This window comes from Coregonus lavaretus (genome assembly GCF_964263955.1).
Source record: "Coregonus lavaretus genome assembly, chromosome: 8".
Taxonomy (NCBI): Eukaryota; Metazoa; Chordata; class Actinopteri; order Salmoniformes; family Salmonidae; genus Coregonus; species Coregonus lavaretus.
This window is the reverse complement of record NC_139995.1, coordinates 6,348,287-6,366,212: the sequence shown is the minus strand read 5'-3', so window position 1 is coordinate 6,366,212 and position 17,926 is coordinate 6,348,287. Positions and strand designations below refer to the sequence as shown.

The window sequence follows — 17,926 nt, the reverse complement described above, 5'->3', positions numbered from 1 at the left end:
CGAGTTTGGGAAACCCTTGTCTATCCCTGAAAGTGTAGCAAGACAGAGAGAGAGCTGACAGTGATACATAGTATAAGAAGACCGGTATAGAAAGGTGAGAAAGAAAGACAGAAACATCTGAATGAAGATTATTTTGCGTGGTTATTTTCTTTTCAAGCAAATAAATACAAATCATGATGTCAAACTGAAGATTAATTTAAGATTCCTTTATTTTTTAAATTTTCTCTCGCAATGTAAAATTAAACCATTCATACATTCTCAAAAAGAGTATCCATGATCTATATTTCTTTGGACATACATGTACAACATTTTGATTGGACAGTAGAATCCTATAGAATAATTAGGTTTCGACATTACTCCAGCTGAATACATTCCTGATCAGATATTATCATTTGTTGAATATTTATTCCCTTATATAATGCCTCATACAATGCTCTTGACTCATATAATGCCTAATACATTTGTTTAGTGAACTATAATAATGTGAAAATAAATTCCAGTATGGTGTACCATTATTCAATGACCTGAAAGAAACAGTTAAAGCTCATTTTAATGTGCTTTGTTCATATATTGTATGCATACCCAGCATAGCATTTCTCATACATATAACTCCAAGACTATATATTCTCTTGAATCCAGATTTGAAAAATATGACTGAAAACATGATAACAGTCTTCTACAACCTATAATGCCATACAACGACTAGTCTCTTGTGGCAAACTGTTATGCACGCAAGATTTGGTTCCGGGTTCCAAGATGCTGGGTTCCAAGATTGTACTGCATTATAGTATAATAGGGACAGCATGACACATTCAGATCATCAGAGAGAATATGAAATCATCAAAATCAAACATCCATACATCCCAGCTTGTTTTGAAAGTTTAAATCGATTTCTCCAACAGACAGAAATTATTTAACACTGATAACCAATGTCTAAAGAGCAGAGCTGTATAGATTTTTTAAACATTATTTACATAGAAATTAAAGTAAACTAATACAAAGGTTTTTAGGTCATTTTGAAAAATCTGCCAGATAATGTATATCATCCATGATGCCAACTAGCCGTACTTCTCATTTATAGTATCCACAATCCAACAGGAGGTTGAGAGCAGAAAAAGACTATCCCCGTGGTCATCAGTCCTGTCATTGTGTGTGTTTGAGATCGACAACAATACATTGGAGTCGGACTGCACGGGATCACTGATCTACAAATCACCTTGCATCCCAAATAACTACACATTCTCTGATCAATATTAGCGATTCTGCGTTTGGACCCTTTCTCAAACTGATCCCCTCAAACGCACTTAAGACTATTTCCCCTCCCCTCTCCTCATCCCTCCTCTCTTATCCAAGGTAAGGATGATCACTCTGGAAGTTGTAGTCCGGACACACTTTCTGCACGAGCTTATAATCGATACTGAAGAAGGAGATGAAGATGCAGATTACTTTAAATGGTTTGGCGCAGAGCCAGGCGGCATGGGACTGAGTGTGCTCTGAGAAGCAGGTCTGGGAGGGGTCGTAGAGGCAGGGCTTGGGCTTCTTGGAGCGGTTGGTCTTCTCGTACTCCACCCGGCAGTTGAAGGTCTTTATCTCTTTGGGGTCGATGGTGGACTGGTGCGGGGTCTGTTGTTGGGTGATCTGGGTGAGCTCTGGGTGGAGCTGTGCGTGGAGGCCTGGTTGGTGGTGCTGCAACACTTCAAACTCCACCACCTTGGTGGGAGGGACAATACTGACAGAGACGTTACCGAGACTGGACGAGTTGTGGCGGAAGTAGACGGTGAATGTGCCGTTGATGTGGTCCACGATCTTCCCCGTGACCAAGAGGCTGAACTTCATGGTCTTCACGTTGAAGTAGAAATCCCCCCAGCCGAATATCTTCTTGGTCTTCTGGGCCGTCTTAAGCGAGGGTTTGCGTTTGTTGCGGTAGCCTGTCTGGTCGTGGAGGAGCGACTGATTACGAGCCCAGTCGTAGGGGTTAAAGAAGCTGTAGGTGGGGGTTTTCAGAGGAGGCTTCATGGGCGGGTTGCCAACCCCGTCCATGCCGGTGGAGAAGACGCGGGAGGTGGTTTGGTAGGGGGGTTTGACTCCTCCCGTGGCCCCTCCGCCGGTGCCGACAGCTCCCTCTCCCATGCCATACGGTAAGGTCTTCATCACTGAGCGTGCCGGACCCAGGTCTAGTCCCGGGTAGCCCTTGGCCACCTGCTTCTCCAGTCCCTGCACCTGAGGAGAGAGAGAGGGGAGAGAGCGAGAAAGAGAGAGGGAGGGAAGAGAGTTAGTGTCAAGGACTATTGATTATCATTCTCATCTCAGACACTATGCAGGTTGTTAGATTACTTGGATGGCTTTTCTTCATCCCTCGATTCCAACCAGACACAAAGCATCTATTTTTATAATGACTTAATTTGTTGTGGATGTTGCTTTACACAGTGAAGCAGATTTTACATGTGAAGATAATGGACGGGAGTTTTGGTTTGTTCAGACAGGCGACACAGCTTTAATCCACAGTCTAGTAAGTGGTTATTCACAGAGTTGATTGACTAGACATCTTCCCTTGTTCTCCCTTCATGTCTCATCAATCATGTCACTGCCACACACATAGACTGTGAAGCACTGTCACATACACACACTCTGCCACACTCCCCAGAAGGTGACTGTTAGATGTTTAGATCTACAGCTTTTCTTAAAGGGTTATAACACCAACACAAGCTCCCCCCAACAGAGACACATCGCAATACAGCTATAAGCTCTTCTCCTAATGGATAAACAAACCAGCAAACAAGCAAAACCAAAGCTCAAAAAAGAGAGCAACACCCCCCACAGTCAGACGTCAGCGTAAATAGTCATGCAAGAATGATTTTTGTCTCCTCTAATTCTGTCGGAACAAACCGGCGACGTAGAACGGACAGGTTTGTGCAAAAACTCTGCTCATTTGCTATCAATCACTAATCCCAATAACAACCTCATGTTGCCATTTGTCTCAGACTCCTAATACAGTACTCAATACACACATTAATGTATCTATGTCTGCATTCCAAATGGCACCCTATCTCCTATACAGTGGGGAAAAAAAGTATTTAGTCAGCCACCAATTGTGCAAGTTCTCCCACTTAAAAATTCCAGAAAATCACATTGTAGGATTTTTTATGAATTTATTTGCAAATTATGGTGGAAAATAAGTATTTGGTCACCTACAAACAAGCAAGATTTCTGGCTCTCACAGACCTGTAACTTCTTCTTTAAGAGGCTCCTCTGTCCTCCACTCGTTACCTGTATTAATGGCACCTGTTTGAACTTGTTATCAGTATAAAATACACCTGTCCACAACCTCAAACAGTCACACTCCAAACTCCACTATGGCCAAGACCAAAGAGCTGTCAAAGGACACCAGAAACAAAATTGTAGACCTGCACCAGGCTGGGAAGACTGAATCTGCAATAGGTAAGCAGCTTGGTTTGAAGAAATCAACTGTGGGAGCAATTATAAGGAAATGGAAGACATACAAGACCACTGATAATCTCCCTCGATCTGGGGCTCCACGCAAGATCTCACCACGTGGGGTCAAAATGATCACAAGAACGGTGAGCAAAAATCCCAGAACCACACGGGGGGACCTAGTGAATGACCTGCAGAGAGCTGGGACCAAAGTAACAAAGCCTACCATCAGTAACACACAAGCCGCCAGGGACTCAAATCCTGCAGTGCCAGACGTGTCCCCCTGCTTAAGCCAGTACATGTCCAGGCCCGTCTGAAGTTTGCTAGAGTGCATTTGGATGATCCAGAAGAGGATTGGGAGAATGTCATATGGTCAGATGAAACCAAAATAGAACTTTTTGGTAAAAACTCAACTCGTCGTGTTTGGAGGACAAAGAATGCTGAGTTGCATCCAAAGAACACCATACCTACTGTGAAGCATGGGGGTGGAAACATCATGCTTTGGGGCTGTTTTTCTGCAAAAGGACCAGGACGACTGATCCGTGTAAAGGAAAAAATGAATGGGGCCATGTATCGTGAGATTTTGAGTGAAAACCTCCTTCCATCAGCAAGGGCATTGAAGATGAAACGTGGCTGGGTCTTTCAGCATGACAATGATCCCAAACACACCGCCCGGGCAACGAAGGAGTGGCTTCGTAAGAAGCATTTCAAGGTCCTGGAGTGGCCTAGCCAGTCTCCAGATCTCAACCCCATAGAAAATCTTTGGAGGGAGTTGAAAGTCTGTGTTGCCCAGCGACAGCCCCAAAACATCACTGCTCTAGAGGAGATCTGCATGGAGGAATGGGCCAAAATACCAGCAACAGTGTGTGAAAACCTTGTGAAGACTTACAGAAAACGTTTGACCTGTGTCATTGCCAACAAAGGGTATATAACAAAGTTTTGAGAAACTTTTGTTATTGACCAAATACTTATTTTCCACCATAATTTGCAAATAAATTCATAAAAAATCCTACAATGTGATTTTCTGGAGAAAAAAATTCTCATTTTGTCTGTCATAGTTGATGTGTACCTATGATGAAAATTACAGGCCTCTCTCATCTTTTTAAGTGGGAGAACTTGCACAATTGGTGGCTGACTAAATACTTTTTTCCCCCACTGTATAGTGCATTACTTTTGACCAGGGCCCATAGGGTTTGGCCATAGGGCTATGGTCAAAAGTAGTGAACTATATAGGGGATAGGGTGCCATTTGGAACGCAGACACTCATTCAATGAATGTATGTATTTCTCCATCTCTTTCATTAACATGGGGCCAAGGGGGCCTCAGAGGGCTGGTTTTAAGGTGAATTGATTGGGGTGAAATGACTGGAAGTATATTGAGCGCTGGCTGAATTAATTAAAAGACAGATGTTGATGAATGGCTATTGATCTGATAACGAGTTGCTGGTGGATTCTTAACAGTTGCTGGGGTCCCCTGGGTGGGTCGCTATGTGTGTGTGTGTCTGAGGAGGAGGGGGGGGCAGTGAACTCACATAATCTAAATCAAAGATAGGTCATATGACTGCGAGATAATAATTATATAATAGTATCACCAAGAAAGTCAGTAAGTGTCTAAAAACCTATTTAAACATAATTTCCATAGAAAGACACAGTCATTTTATACGTAGGTGTACTGTAATTCCAGTGTATTTTGTTACGTGTCATGGAGGTTTTAGCACAATTACAATAATACATTATACATGTAGGCTATGTAATGCATGTACATGTAACAAATGCATGCAGAGGTTAACCTTCTCTGACAGCCATGTCAGCAGTGATGTCAGGTATCTCCATGTGTGGCAATCTCTCAGACTAACACTGAATTACACAGCATTATTAAACCTAATCATCACAGCTCTGTCAGCATGGTGTTATGCAGAGGCTCCATGGTCTTGTGTGTGTGTGTGTGTGTGTGTGTGTGTGTGTGTGTGTGTGTGTGTGTGTGTGTGTGTGTGTGTGTGTGTGTGTGTGTGTGTGTGTGTGGTGAACATTGCGGTTATTACATTATTTTGGCTCCATGGTCATCACACCAGCAAGAAGCCTGAACTCCAAAGCTTTAGAGGTCAGCTAAATCATACACCTCACAGCAGCTACAATATCCAGGCTACATTGGATGTACAGTGCCTTCAGGAAGTATTCAGACCCCTGGACTTTTTCCAAATGTTGTTGTGTTACAGCCTGAATGTAAAATGTATTCCATTTATATTTTGTGTCACTGATCTACACACAATACCCCATAATGTTAAAGTGGAATTATGTTTTTAGAAATGTTTACAAATTAATAAAAAATGTCAACCTGAAAAAAGCTGAAGAATTTGCTTAACAAGTCAGATAATAAATTGCATGAATTAACTATTTCTGCAATAATGGTGTTTACCATGATTTTTGAATGACCACCCCGTCTCTGTACACCACACATACAATTATCTGTGGATGGATCAACAACATTGTAGTTACTCCACAATACTAACCTAAATGACAGAGTGGAAAGAAGGATGCCTGTACAGAATAGAAAATATTCCAAAACATGCATCCTGTTTATAATAAGGCACTAAAGTAATAATGCAGAGAATACGGCAAAGACATTAACTTTTTGTCCTGAATACAAAGCGTTATGTTTGGGGCAAATGCAACACATCACTGAATACCACTCTTCATATTTTCAAGCATGGTGGTGGCTGCATCATGTTATGGGTAGAAAAGGAAGGGAGTAGAGCTAAGCATAGGCAAAATCCTGGAAAACCTGGTTCAGTCTGCTTTCCAACAGACACTAGGAGACAAATCCACTACTACAAAGAGACCACTACTAAAGGACACCAATAAGAAGAAGAGACCTGCTTGGTCCAAGAAACACGAGCAATGGACATTAGACCGGTGGAAATGTGTCCTTTGGTCTGGAGTCCAAATTGGAGATTTTTGGTTCCAACCGCCGGGTCTTTGTGAGACGCAGTGTGGGTGAACAGATGATCTCTGCATTTCCCACCGTAAAGCATGGAGGAGGACCTGTTATGGTGTGGGGGTGCTTTGCTGGTGACACTGTCTGTGATTTATTTAGAATTCAAGGAACACTTAACCAGCATGACTACCACAGCATTCTGCAGTGATACGCCATCCCATCTGGTTTGGGCTTAGTGGGACTATCATTTGTTTTTCAATAGGACAATGACCCAAAACACACCTCCAGGCTGTGTAAGGGCTATTTGACCAAGGAGAGTGATGGTGTGCTGCATCAGATGACCTGCCCTCCACAATCCCCCGACCTCAACCCAGTTGAGATGGTTTGGGATGAGTCGGACAGCAGAGTGATGGAAAAGCAGCCAACAAGTGCTAAGCATATGGGAGAACTCCTTCAAGACTGTTGGAAAAGCATTCCAGGTGAAGCTGGTTGAGAGAATGCCAAGAGTGTGCAAAGCTGTCATTAAGGAAAAGGGTGGCTATTTGAAGAATCTCAAATATAAAATATATTTTGATTTGTTTAACACTTTTTTGGTTACTACATGATTCCATTTGTGTTCTTTCATAGTTTTGATGTCTTCACTATTATTCTACAATGTAGAAAATAGTAAAAATAAAGAAAAACCCATGAATGAGTAGGTGTGCCCAAACTTTTGACTGGTACTGTATGTTCATGTGACGAGTACTGAGGATACGAAGAGGCAGGACGCAGACGCAGGAATCAACAATGTAAAGGTTTATTTAACACTGAGCACGAGAACAACAATGCGCGAGTACACGACAAGACACTAAACAGTCCAGGGCTATATAGGGGTGGTGATGAGATGATGATGTGCAGGTGCGCTGGATGTGATTAGGGTGCGTTGGGTTTCCATTCCGGTGTTGCCGAGGTGGTGCGCTCAGACCGGTGGCTCAGTAGACCGGCGAATCAGAGCGCCGGAGGGGAGCAACGGGAGGAGAGGTGACAGTTCACTGTATGTTTATACACAATATTAAAGAATTATTTCATGATAGATACAATGCGATTTAAAACAAGCTAAATAAGCTAATGATCCTCTGTGGCCAAATCATGCTTTTTGGTGTAGTAGCCAATTTTGAATGATTTTATTTATTTGAGTATAGCAGGAGTTGGCTAATTAGGTTATATTATTTTGGCAATTTAATTCAATTTACTTTAGGGTACGCTTAGTGATCTCATCAAACCACATTTTGGAGTGTAGGCTATACCACCCATTTTCAAGTCCATTCGCACATTTTTCATGCTTCTGACATGTGGTAATGATAAAAAGTGATGTATTAGCCTACAGCTTTCTTGACATTTTGTTTCCATTATTGTGATAGGCTCATGTTTTACCGGTACGGCGTACCCCCAATATTTATTGAATATATATTTTTGGACACTGTACTGGACCGCCTTACCCCTGCTTACACCTCACAGCAGCTACAATATCCATGTGGTAACCTGGACTTGTCATTCCCATTTCAGCAGCTGAAGCTGTATCCCGAAACAGAAAGAGGTTGAAGTATAGAGCAGACAGAGTACCCCCTCTGAATGCATCAGTGAGGAAGAGTGCTACAGTGCTTATTTTATATCTGGAGTCAGTCCAGGACATTCACCCTTACAGAGAGATTGAAGCTACATTTGTCCATCAAAAGTGACTATCTTGAATCAAAGACACACACTAGGTAGAGGTTGGTAAGGACTAGGGCTGTTAAGGGGACCGTATTACTGCCACACCGGCGGTCACGAGTCATGAAGGCAGTCAAATTGCACATGACCGTTTAGTCATGGTAATTAGGCTTCTCCAAGCTATGATGCTGCTGATGGTCATTAGTAGCCTACCAAACTTGCTAATTGCCTGGTTTTCAGCACTCTATTGTCCCTCACTCTGACATCAATGCAAATGTGATCGAAAATCGAATCAAACACTTCATGACAGCCAATGAGCTCATGTTGCGCAACATTTCTATAGGCTATGCAATTGAGTGAGAAAACAGAGTGATGGCTTCTATTAAAAAGAGGAGGTTTCTATAGGCTAGGCCTACTATATTTATATCTCAATTTTCCTAATATTAAGCACATTGCTTGTCTTTACAACAGGAGTATAGCCTACCTGGCTGGCATGAAAATGAACCATGGGAAAAGTGTCCTCCATTTGCTATTTAAGTGCATAGATTACATTAATTTTTTCACCCTGCCCCCATTTGAGACAGGTGCATGATAATGGTCCATTCTAAATCAAAACAAATTTCACACATATTATTTAGTATATGTAAAGACAAGATTAAATCAAGAATAGTCTGATGGGTGACAATATTAGCCTTGCACTTGTGAATGATATATTATCACTTGTGAACAATGCCCCGCATAAGGCAAGAAACAATTGTAATTTTTTAACAAAAATGTATTATTATTATTATATTATTATAAACAATGCATACCTTTTTTTGCAACTTTTTAAAATCATAGTCCCACACCTCATGTAGCCTAGCCCATAGGCCTATATGTATTGATAATAATAATAATAATAATATGCCATTTAGCAGACGCTTTTATCCAAAGCGACTTACAGTCATGCGTGCATAAATTATTTTTTTTTGTGTATGGGTGGTCCCGGGGATCGAACCCACTACCTTGGCGTTACAAGCGCCGTGCTCTACCAGCTGAGCTACAGAGGTTTGTATCACAACTAAAGTGGCCAAATAACTTCTTAAAATTGAGCACATTAATCCGTTTTACATCGGGTGTAGAGCCTAACTGGCATACATAAGCAACGCGTGAGTTTCAAGTTTGGGGAAGATAATTTTCACCATAAAAACGCACCTTTACAATAAAAGCATTACATGCATAAGCACATTTGCGGTCACTTTTGAAAATAGAGTTTTCCCGCTAATGGAACATTTGCGCTTATAGCCTACTGCCTTATGCTCATTGCTGCGCTTGTCACGATCATTGAAAGGAGTGGACCAATGCGCAGCGTGGAATGCGAACATACTTTTATTATATTCACCACACGAACAAAAACAACAAAACGATACGTGAAGTCCTTGGGTACATACACAAACCATACACGGAACAAGATCCCACAAAACACAAGTACACAACAGGCTGCCTAAGTATGGTTCCCAATCAGAGACAACAAGCAACAGCTGATTCTCGTTGCCTCTGATTGAGAACCACCCCGGCCAACATAGAAACACATAACCTAGAACAGAACATAGAAAACGAAACATAGACACTACACAAAGAAACTAACACCCTGGTTCAACATACAAGAGTCCCCAGAGCCAGCGTGTGACAGCGCTTATAATGTGAAGAAATAGCCTAATAGTTTATCAACATTTTAAGCTAAACGTTCTGATCTGTTGCGTCAGCCTCATTGCATAAAAAAAGTGTTTTTGATGCTAGTGGTTGTATTAATTTGGGATCTATCGCATCCCACGACTGTCCCAGACTATGTCACAGAATATTTATTTATTGCACAGAATAGGTCAACTTTTGTACTATGGGGGATAGTAGATTGACATAGGCTAGTGTTTTTGCTGTTCGTTAGGCCTATTCATCTTGTTGGCTGACGAAAAGTAAATGTGGACAGTTCTTCCAATATCTTCAATATGCGCCTCGGAATTGGATAAGGATGTGCACAGTTGCGCCCCCAATGTGTCTGTCTTCACTTGTAGCCTGTGAGAAAGACCCGATCACATGACGGAGAGCCATGTGAGTGAGAGGTGCTTCAGAGTATTAAAAATTATTATATTCAGCCCAAGGGCACAACGGCCACTGGCCGCAAAAGGCATGGATTTTTTTAGGGGGCATTACGATGCCACCGGGAAAGGCGATGCCACCGGGAAATGATCAAGTACTTGTCAAATTGTGAATGAGAGACTGATGAAGTGTGTACAGCATGCGCAAAAAACTAAGCAGATCTCATGCCTTTTATGCAACTTTTTTTCAAATCATCATTAGAGTTGCATCATACAGCCTAAGAATGTATAAAAAATCAAAACATATAGCTCTCATTAATAACTCTAAATTAAGCATATAGGAGTACCTGTTTCTTTGTTAACCGCTCAACAGAGAATAGCCACATGTGCGCACTCCCTCAAATTGTTTGGAGAAAATATCCTTTCTATTTTAATTAGCTTTGTTTTGCCACAGAATTCTAAGCAAATCTTGTCTGCTAAATGAACTAGTGTAGCCCACAGCCATATGGCATAGCCAGATCAGGACCTAACATAAGGACAACTCAGAGTATGCTATTCTGTTCTTCTGAAATAGACTACATTTTCTTCATATCATGTTTCTTTAGACATGTCTAAAATAAATAATGGATTTATTGTGAAGGTGTAGGCTATATTACATGTATTAGACTTTTTTAAATGTAGACGTTCCAATGGTCTGCATCAGTTGATTGCAGGCTATGTGTGGAAGCCAGGAGATGCTAAATGTGTTTATGTTAATTAATGGCAATTACCGTGAGACTGGCAGTTATTTGCTTGACAATCACCGGCTGGCGAAATTTCATGACCACCACAGCCCTAGTAAGAACACTGCGCCGAGGTTGGTAAGCTAAATATATGGTGCATATTATAAATCAAAGACACACTGGGTAGGGGTTGGTAAAGGGTGAAATGGTTCCTCTCACACGAGGAGCAGACGATGTTTTAGCAAATTAGCCACACGCCAGGAGATCACACAGTGAGGTCAGGGATTAGGGTTGAATGTATGGAGTCAGCAATGTTGCTTCAAACACAGCAGGAAAGGGAGGGTATAGCTCCATAGGATTCCTTGAAAATCAATGCTAGTTGTTGCTGAAAGGACTATGCAGAATAAATAAAATAAATAATTCATACTTCCAGAAATGCACACAGACCGGAAAATCCAGAACAGTGAAGGTACATAAAGCCGCATTAGCTACATACAGTGCCTTCGGAAAGTATTCACACCTCTTGACCTTTTCCAAATGTTGTTGTGTTACAGCCTGAATTTAAAATGGATTTAATTGAGAGTTTTTGTCAAACACAGAATTTTTTTCAAACACAGATTCAACCACAAAGACCAGGGAGGTTTTCCAATGCCTCGCAAAGAACAGCACCTATTGGTAGTTGGGTAAAAAAAAGACTGATATTGAATATCCCTTTAATTACACTTTGGGTGGTGTACCAATACACCCAGTAACTACAAAGATCGGGCGTCCTTCCTAACTCAGTTGCCGGAGAGGAAAGAAACAACGCATTATGTTTGGGGCAAATCCAACACAACACATTACTGTGTACCACTCCATATTTTCAAAGCATAGTGGTGGCTGCATCATGTTATGGGTATGCTTGTAATCCTTAAGGACTGGGGAGGTTTTCCGGAAAAAAAGAAATGGAATGGAGCTAAGCACAGTCAAAATCCTAGAAGAACACACAGCCAGATCTACACTGGAGTTGCTTACCAAGAAGACAGTGAATGTTCCTAAGTGGCAGAGTTACAGTTTTGACTTAAATCTACTTTAAAATCTATGGAAAGACCTGATAATGGTTGTCTAGCAATGATCAACAACCAATTTGAATTTTGAAAAGAATAATGGGCAAGTGTTGCACAATCCAGGTTTGGAAAGATCTTAGAGACTTAACCAGAAAGACTCACAGCTGTAATCGCTGCCAAAGGGGCTTCTACAAAGTATTGACTCAGGGGTGTGAATACTTATGTGAATGAGATATTTCTGTATTTCATTTCCCCCAAAAAATGTGTCATTATGGGGTATTGTGTGTAGATGGGTTTTGAATTCAGGCTGGAACACAACAAAATGTGGAATAAGTCAAGGGGTATGAATACTTTCTGAAGGTACTGTAAATACACAAAGTAATTCCACAGTACCATTAAAATACCTAAGTACTGTAGGCCTACACCTGAAAAGCTGACAAATATAGCCGTCCCTCTGACTCCCTCAGATAATAATCATAGTGAAGCAATCTTTTCCACTTCTCTGACAGAAATAGATGATGTCTTCACACTGTACAAGTGCTTCAAATCAACCCAATAATCTTACTCACCAAACTCAGTTCACCTCTAAGTGACAGGTGGTCCATTGAAGTAATGCATCTGTGTTATTTGGCATACCAGCATGATATATGTCAGTAACTTTTCACAGCTAAGATGATTTTACACAAGATTATCTCTCTCTCTCTCTCTCACTCTCTCTCTCTCTCTCTCTCTCTCTCTCTCTCTCTCTCTCTCTCTCTCTCTCTCTCTCTCTCTCTCTCTATCTCTCTCTCTCTCTCTCTCTCTCTCTCTCTCTCTCTCTCTCTCTCTCTCTCTCTCTCTCTCTCTTTCTTCCATTTATTTGTCAAGCTTATGTTTTGGGAGGGGAAAGGATAAAGATGGAGTGATTTTTCAGGTAAAATCTTGTATACATATGTATGATACAGGCAGGCAATTTACCAGGAAAATAATTGGATTACGAGACATAGCAGGAGAGAGAGGAAGCTAAGGGAAATGTGAGATGAAAGAAGAAGAGAGAGGAGAGCAAGAACATGTGCCTTCTCTAGGGGATGTTGAAACATTAATAATACTTTAACTTAATTTGGTGGGTCTATGAGCAAAAAGCATCTTAACCATTTAGGAAAGAGGAGCGCAGAAGTAGCCGATCTACTGTAAGTGCATACAGAGAGAAGCAGGCTCTGTCCCAAATGCTACTCTACTCCCTGTGTATTGCACTACTATTCTAGGGTCTTTTGACCAGGGCCTATAGAGCTCTGGTCATGAGGAGTGCACTATATATGGAAGAGGGTGCCATTTGGGAAGCACTTGCAGTGATTGGAAAGCCAGAGCATGTTCGATGCAGCAAGAAGAGAGTAGGTTCATACTCACTTATCAAATGCTAGAGGGTTAGGGTGTCAGGTGGAATTGACTTCTGATCTGTCAATGACTGTTACAATTAAGATCTATTTTCATCGTTAGGAAGCTTTGGATCAATGAGCTGGCAGCTGCAATGGTCTGATCCTTGATCTACAGTTCACTTATACTCACATTTATCCTTTAAAAGCTATCCTCCTCCTAGAGAGATAAAGATTGAGTGATCGAGTGAGAGCGTGTGTGTGTGTGTGTGTGTGTGTGTGGCTGGAGGATGTGGCCTGCCCTGCCTGCCCACCATCCCATGGCTGACATTGCTCTCTCTCCCAGAAGAGTAATATGAGGATACCTCTCTCTCTCTCTCTCTCTCTCTCTCTCTCTCTCTCTCTCTCTCTCTCTCTCTCTCTCTCTCTCTCTCTCTCTCTCTCTCTCTCTCTCTCTCTCTCTCTCTCTCTCTCTCTCACTCACTCACTCACTCACTCACTCACTCTCTCTCTCTCTCTCTCTCTCTCTCTCTCTCTGAGATCTTGACCAGACAGGCTATTCGTTTGCTTAATTGGAGTTTTATTTGTGACAATCAATTCATTTCTATCTCTCCCTCTGCCCTCTCATCTACCATTGATCTGCTGTCACTGAGAGGAGTCAAAATCTCCCCCCCGCACACATACATACACACACACACATTGGCGGACTGGCCGTCTGGCAATTCTGGCAAATGCCAGAAGGGGTGGTATGGTCGAAATTGATTTTAAAAAAATACAAAATAAAAATGATATAGAACATTTAATAATAACATGGCCCATGGGCCTGTTTTAAAAAGTTTTAGAACACCTACTCATTCAAGGGTTTTTCTTTACTAAATTAAAATATATTTTATATTTGAGATTCTTCAAATAGCCACCCTTTGCTTTGATTACAGCTTTGCACACTCTTGGCATTCTCTCAACCAGCTTCATGAGGTAGTCACCTAGTCTGAATACTTATGTAAATAAGGTATTTCTGTTTTTTATTTTTAATAAATGTGCATACATTTCTAAAAACATGTTTTCACTTTGTCATCATGGGGTATTGTGTGTAGGTTGATGAGGAAAAAATATATTTAATCAATTTTAGAATAAGGCTGTAATGTAACAAAGAGTATGCAAAGCTGTCATCAAGGCAAAGGGTGGCTGTTTTGAAGAATCTGAAATATAAATATTATTTGATTTATTTCATAGTTTTGATGTAGGTGTGTCCAAACCTTTGACTGGTACTGTGTATATACAGTACCAGTCAAAAGTTTGGACACACCTACTCATTCAAGGGTTTTTCTATATTTTTACTATTTTCTACATTGTAGAGTGTTAAACAAATCAAAATATATTTCATATTTGAGATTCTTCAAAGTTGCCACCCTTTGCGTTGATGACAGCTTTTCACACTCTTGGCATTCTCTCAACCAGCGTCATGAGGTAGCCACCTGGAATGCATTTCAATTAACAGATGTGCCGTCTTAAAAGTTAATTTGTTTGAGCCAATCAGTTGTGTTGTGACAAGGTAGGGGGGGTATACAGAAGTTAGCCCTATTTGGTAAAAGACCAAGTCCATATTATGGCAAGAACAGCTCAAATAAGAAAAGAGAAACAACAGTCCATCATTACTTTAAGACATGAAGGTTAGTCAATATGGAACATTTCAAGAACTTCGAAAGTTTCTTCAAGTGCAGTCGCAAAAACCATCAAGTGCTATGATGAAACTGGCTCTCATGAGGACCGCCACAGGAATGGAAGACCCAGAGTTACCTCTGCTGCAGAGAATAAGTTAATTAGAGTTATCAGCCTTAGAAATTGCAGCCCAAATAAATGCTTCACAGATTTCAGGTAACAGACACATCTCAAAATCAACTGTTCAGAGGAGACTGTGTGAATCAGGCCTTCATGGTCAAATTGCTGCAAAGAAACCACTTCTAAAGGACACCAATAAGAAGAAGAGACTTGGTTGGGCCAAGAAACACGAGCAATGGACATTGGACCGGTGGAAATTTGTCCTTTGGTCTGGAGTCCAAATTGGAGATTTTTGGTTCCAACCGCCGTGTCTTTGTGAGACGCGGTGTAGGTGAACGGATGATATCTGCATGTGTATTTCCCACCGTAAAGCATGGAGGAGGAGGTGTTATGGTGTGGGGGTGCTTTGCTGGTGACACTGTCTGTGATTTATTTAGAATTCAAGGCACACTTAACATCCATGGCTACCACAGCATTCTGCAGCGATACGCCCTCCCATCTGGTTTGGCCTTAGTGGGACTATCATTTGTTTTTCAACAGGACAATGACCCAAAACACACCTCCAGGCTGTGTAAGGGCTATTTGACCAAGACGTAGAGTGATGGAGTGCTGCATCAGATGACCTGGCCTCCACAATCCCCTGACCTCAACCAAATTGAGATGGTTTGGGATGAGTCGGACCGCAGAATGAAGGAAAAGCAGCAGACAAGTGCTCAGCATATGTGGGAACTGCTTCAAGACTGTTGTAAAAGCATTCCAGGTGAAGCTGGTTGAGAAAATGCAAAGAGTGTGCAAAGCTGTCATCAAGGGAAAGGGTGGCTATTTGAAGAATCTCAAATATAAAATATATTTTGATTTGTTTAACACTTTTTGAGTTACTACACGGTAGTGTATATTTTTTTTAACCCCTTTTTTCACCCCAATTTCGTGATTACGAGCTTGTCTCATCGCCGCAACTCCCCAACAGGCTCGGGAGAGGTGAAGGTCGAGTCATGCTTCCTCCGGACAATTTCTCAGAATAATTTCTCAGAATAATCTATATTAAGCATTTGGCTGACCAGTGACAACGGCTGGTCCCCCTACCAAGATGTGCTGGTCCGGTTTTCTGATTGGCTGAACTGAGGTGGCGCAAACTTACATTCAAAGTCAAACGTGCATCATCAAAGGGAGTGAAACCCGCTCTGACTCTCTGTCAGTCACTCAGTCAGAACAGAAAAATGGAAAGGTAGAGAGACCAAAAAAAGGATTCTTGAGGCCAACGCTAATAAATGTGTGAAATTAACCAATTTATTTGCTAAACGTTCTGCTTCTGATGGTCCGAGTGCTGTGTCTATGTCTGTGAGAAATTGCAGATCGGCTGCTGTGGTGCGGTCGAGGTAGAAAGAAAACAGAGAAAGACACTCACGCACACTGACACAGATCATGTAGCCTACTGCTGCCAGTTATGCCTAATATTTTGGCTGTATATTGTATGAAATATACTGAACAAAAATATAAACACAACATGTAAAGTGTTGGTCCTGTGTTTCATGAGGTGAAATAAAATATACCAGAAATGTTCCATATGCGCAAAAAGATTTCTCTAAACTGTTGTGCACAAATTTGTTTACATCCCTGTTAGTGAGCATTTCTCCTTTGCCAAGATAATCCATCCACCTGACATGTGTGGCATATCAAGAAGCTGATTAAACAGCATGATCATTACACAGATGCTTGTGCTGGGGACAATAAAAAGCCATTCTAAAATGTGCAGTTTTGTCACACAACACAATGCCACAGATGTCTCAAGTTTTGGGGGAGTGTGCAATAGGCATGCTGACTGCAGGAATGTCCACCAGAGTTGTTACAAGAGAATTTAATGTTCATTTCTCTACCATAAGCTGCCTCCAACGTCGATTTAGAGAATTTGGCAGTACGTCCAACCGGCCCCACAACCACAGACCAAGTGTAACCACGCCAGCCCAGGACCTCCACATCCGGCTTCTTCACCTGTGGGATCGTCTGAGACCAGCCACCCGGACAGCTGATGAAACTGAGGAGTATGTCTGTCTGTAATAAAGCCTGTTTGTTGGGAAAAACTAATTCTGATTGGCTGGGCCTTGCTCCCCAGTGGGTGGGCCTATGTCCTCCCAGGCCCACCCATGGCTGTGCCCCTGTCCAGTCATGTGAAATCCATAGATTAGGGCCACATTTATTTATTTCAATTGACTGATTGCCTTCTATGAACTGTAACTCAGAAACATTGACATTTTTGTATGTTGCGTTTATATTTTTGTTCAGTATATATTTCATACCTACTATAGTAGGCTAATTAGGGAAGGGGGGATTCGGGGGAACATTTAGACCCTAGGTTACCTGCAATATAGCCTAACATGTCCTTAGATTGGCTTTTATAACACATAGGTAAGGCAATAGCCATCTACTAGACATTTACACAGAGCTTTTTATTAAACACAAGTCATCATGTATTACAATAAAGGTACATTTGGGGACTGTCTGTGTCTATTTTAATTGCTTTGTCAATGTTTATTCTCTTCTGAATCTCAGTCTCTTCAGCCCAGCGAGTGGTTTATGAGCTGTCGTAATGAGTACCTCTGGTGCATAGACATTAAAACCAGTAGATAGTCATAGCGCTGACGTCATCCACGTATTCCTATGGAAAACTCCAGAAGAATTAGAATTTGAAGCGTGCCATATTGCTGAATGGGGCTGAATGGCCCCAAAAAATCCCTAGGGATCATGGTGAAAGTGGCCGTAACTAACAAAGGATCATGGTCGATGTAGTAGTTTTCATCCTGCCTGAGTGAGTCAACCTTAATGTCTATGGCATGAGAGTGCGAGCCTCCTATTAGCCTGCCAGCCCGTGATTGGTCTGTATCAGCATGTGGTTCTGCGTT

The 17,926-nt window shown here is 41.6% G+C and overlaps 1 protein-coding gene across 1 annotated transcript in view; it reads right to left on the bottom strand.

Moving 5' to 3' along the window:
• Positions 1-1,344: 1,344 nt before the first annotated feature.
• The window catches only part of LOC311133267 (neurexophilin-2-like), a gene marked incomplete at both ends in the record, with an annotated part of 109,573 nt that continues 92,991 nt past the window's right edge, over positions 1,345-17,926 (bottom strand). Inside the window, one exon of the mRNA XM_084166754.1 lies at positions 1,345-2,220. Within this exon, the coding sequence (XP_084022880.1) occupies positions 1,345-2,220 (876 nt within the window). The remainder of the gene's footprint in view (positions 2,221-17,926) is intronic.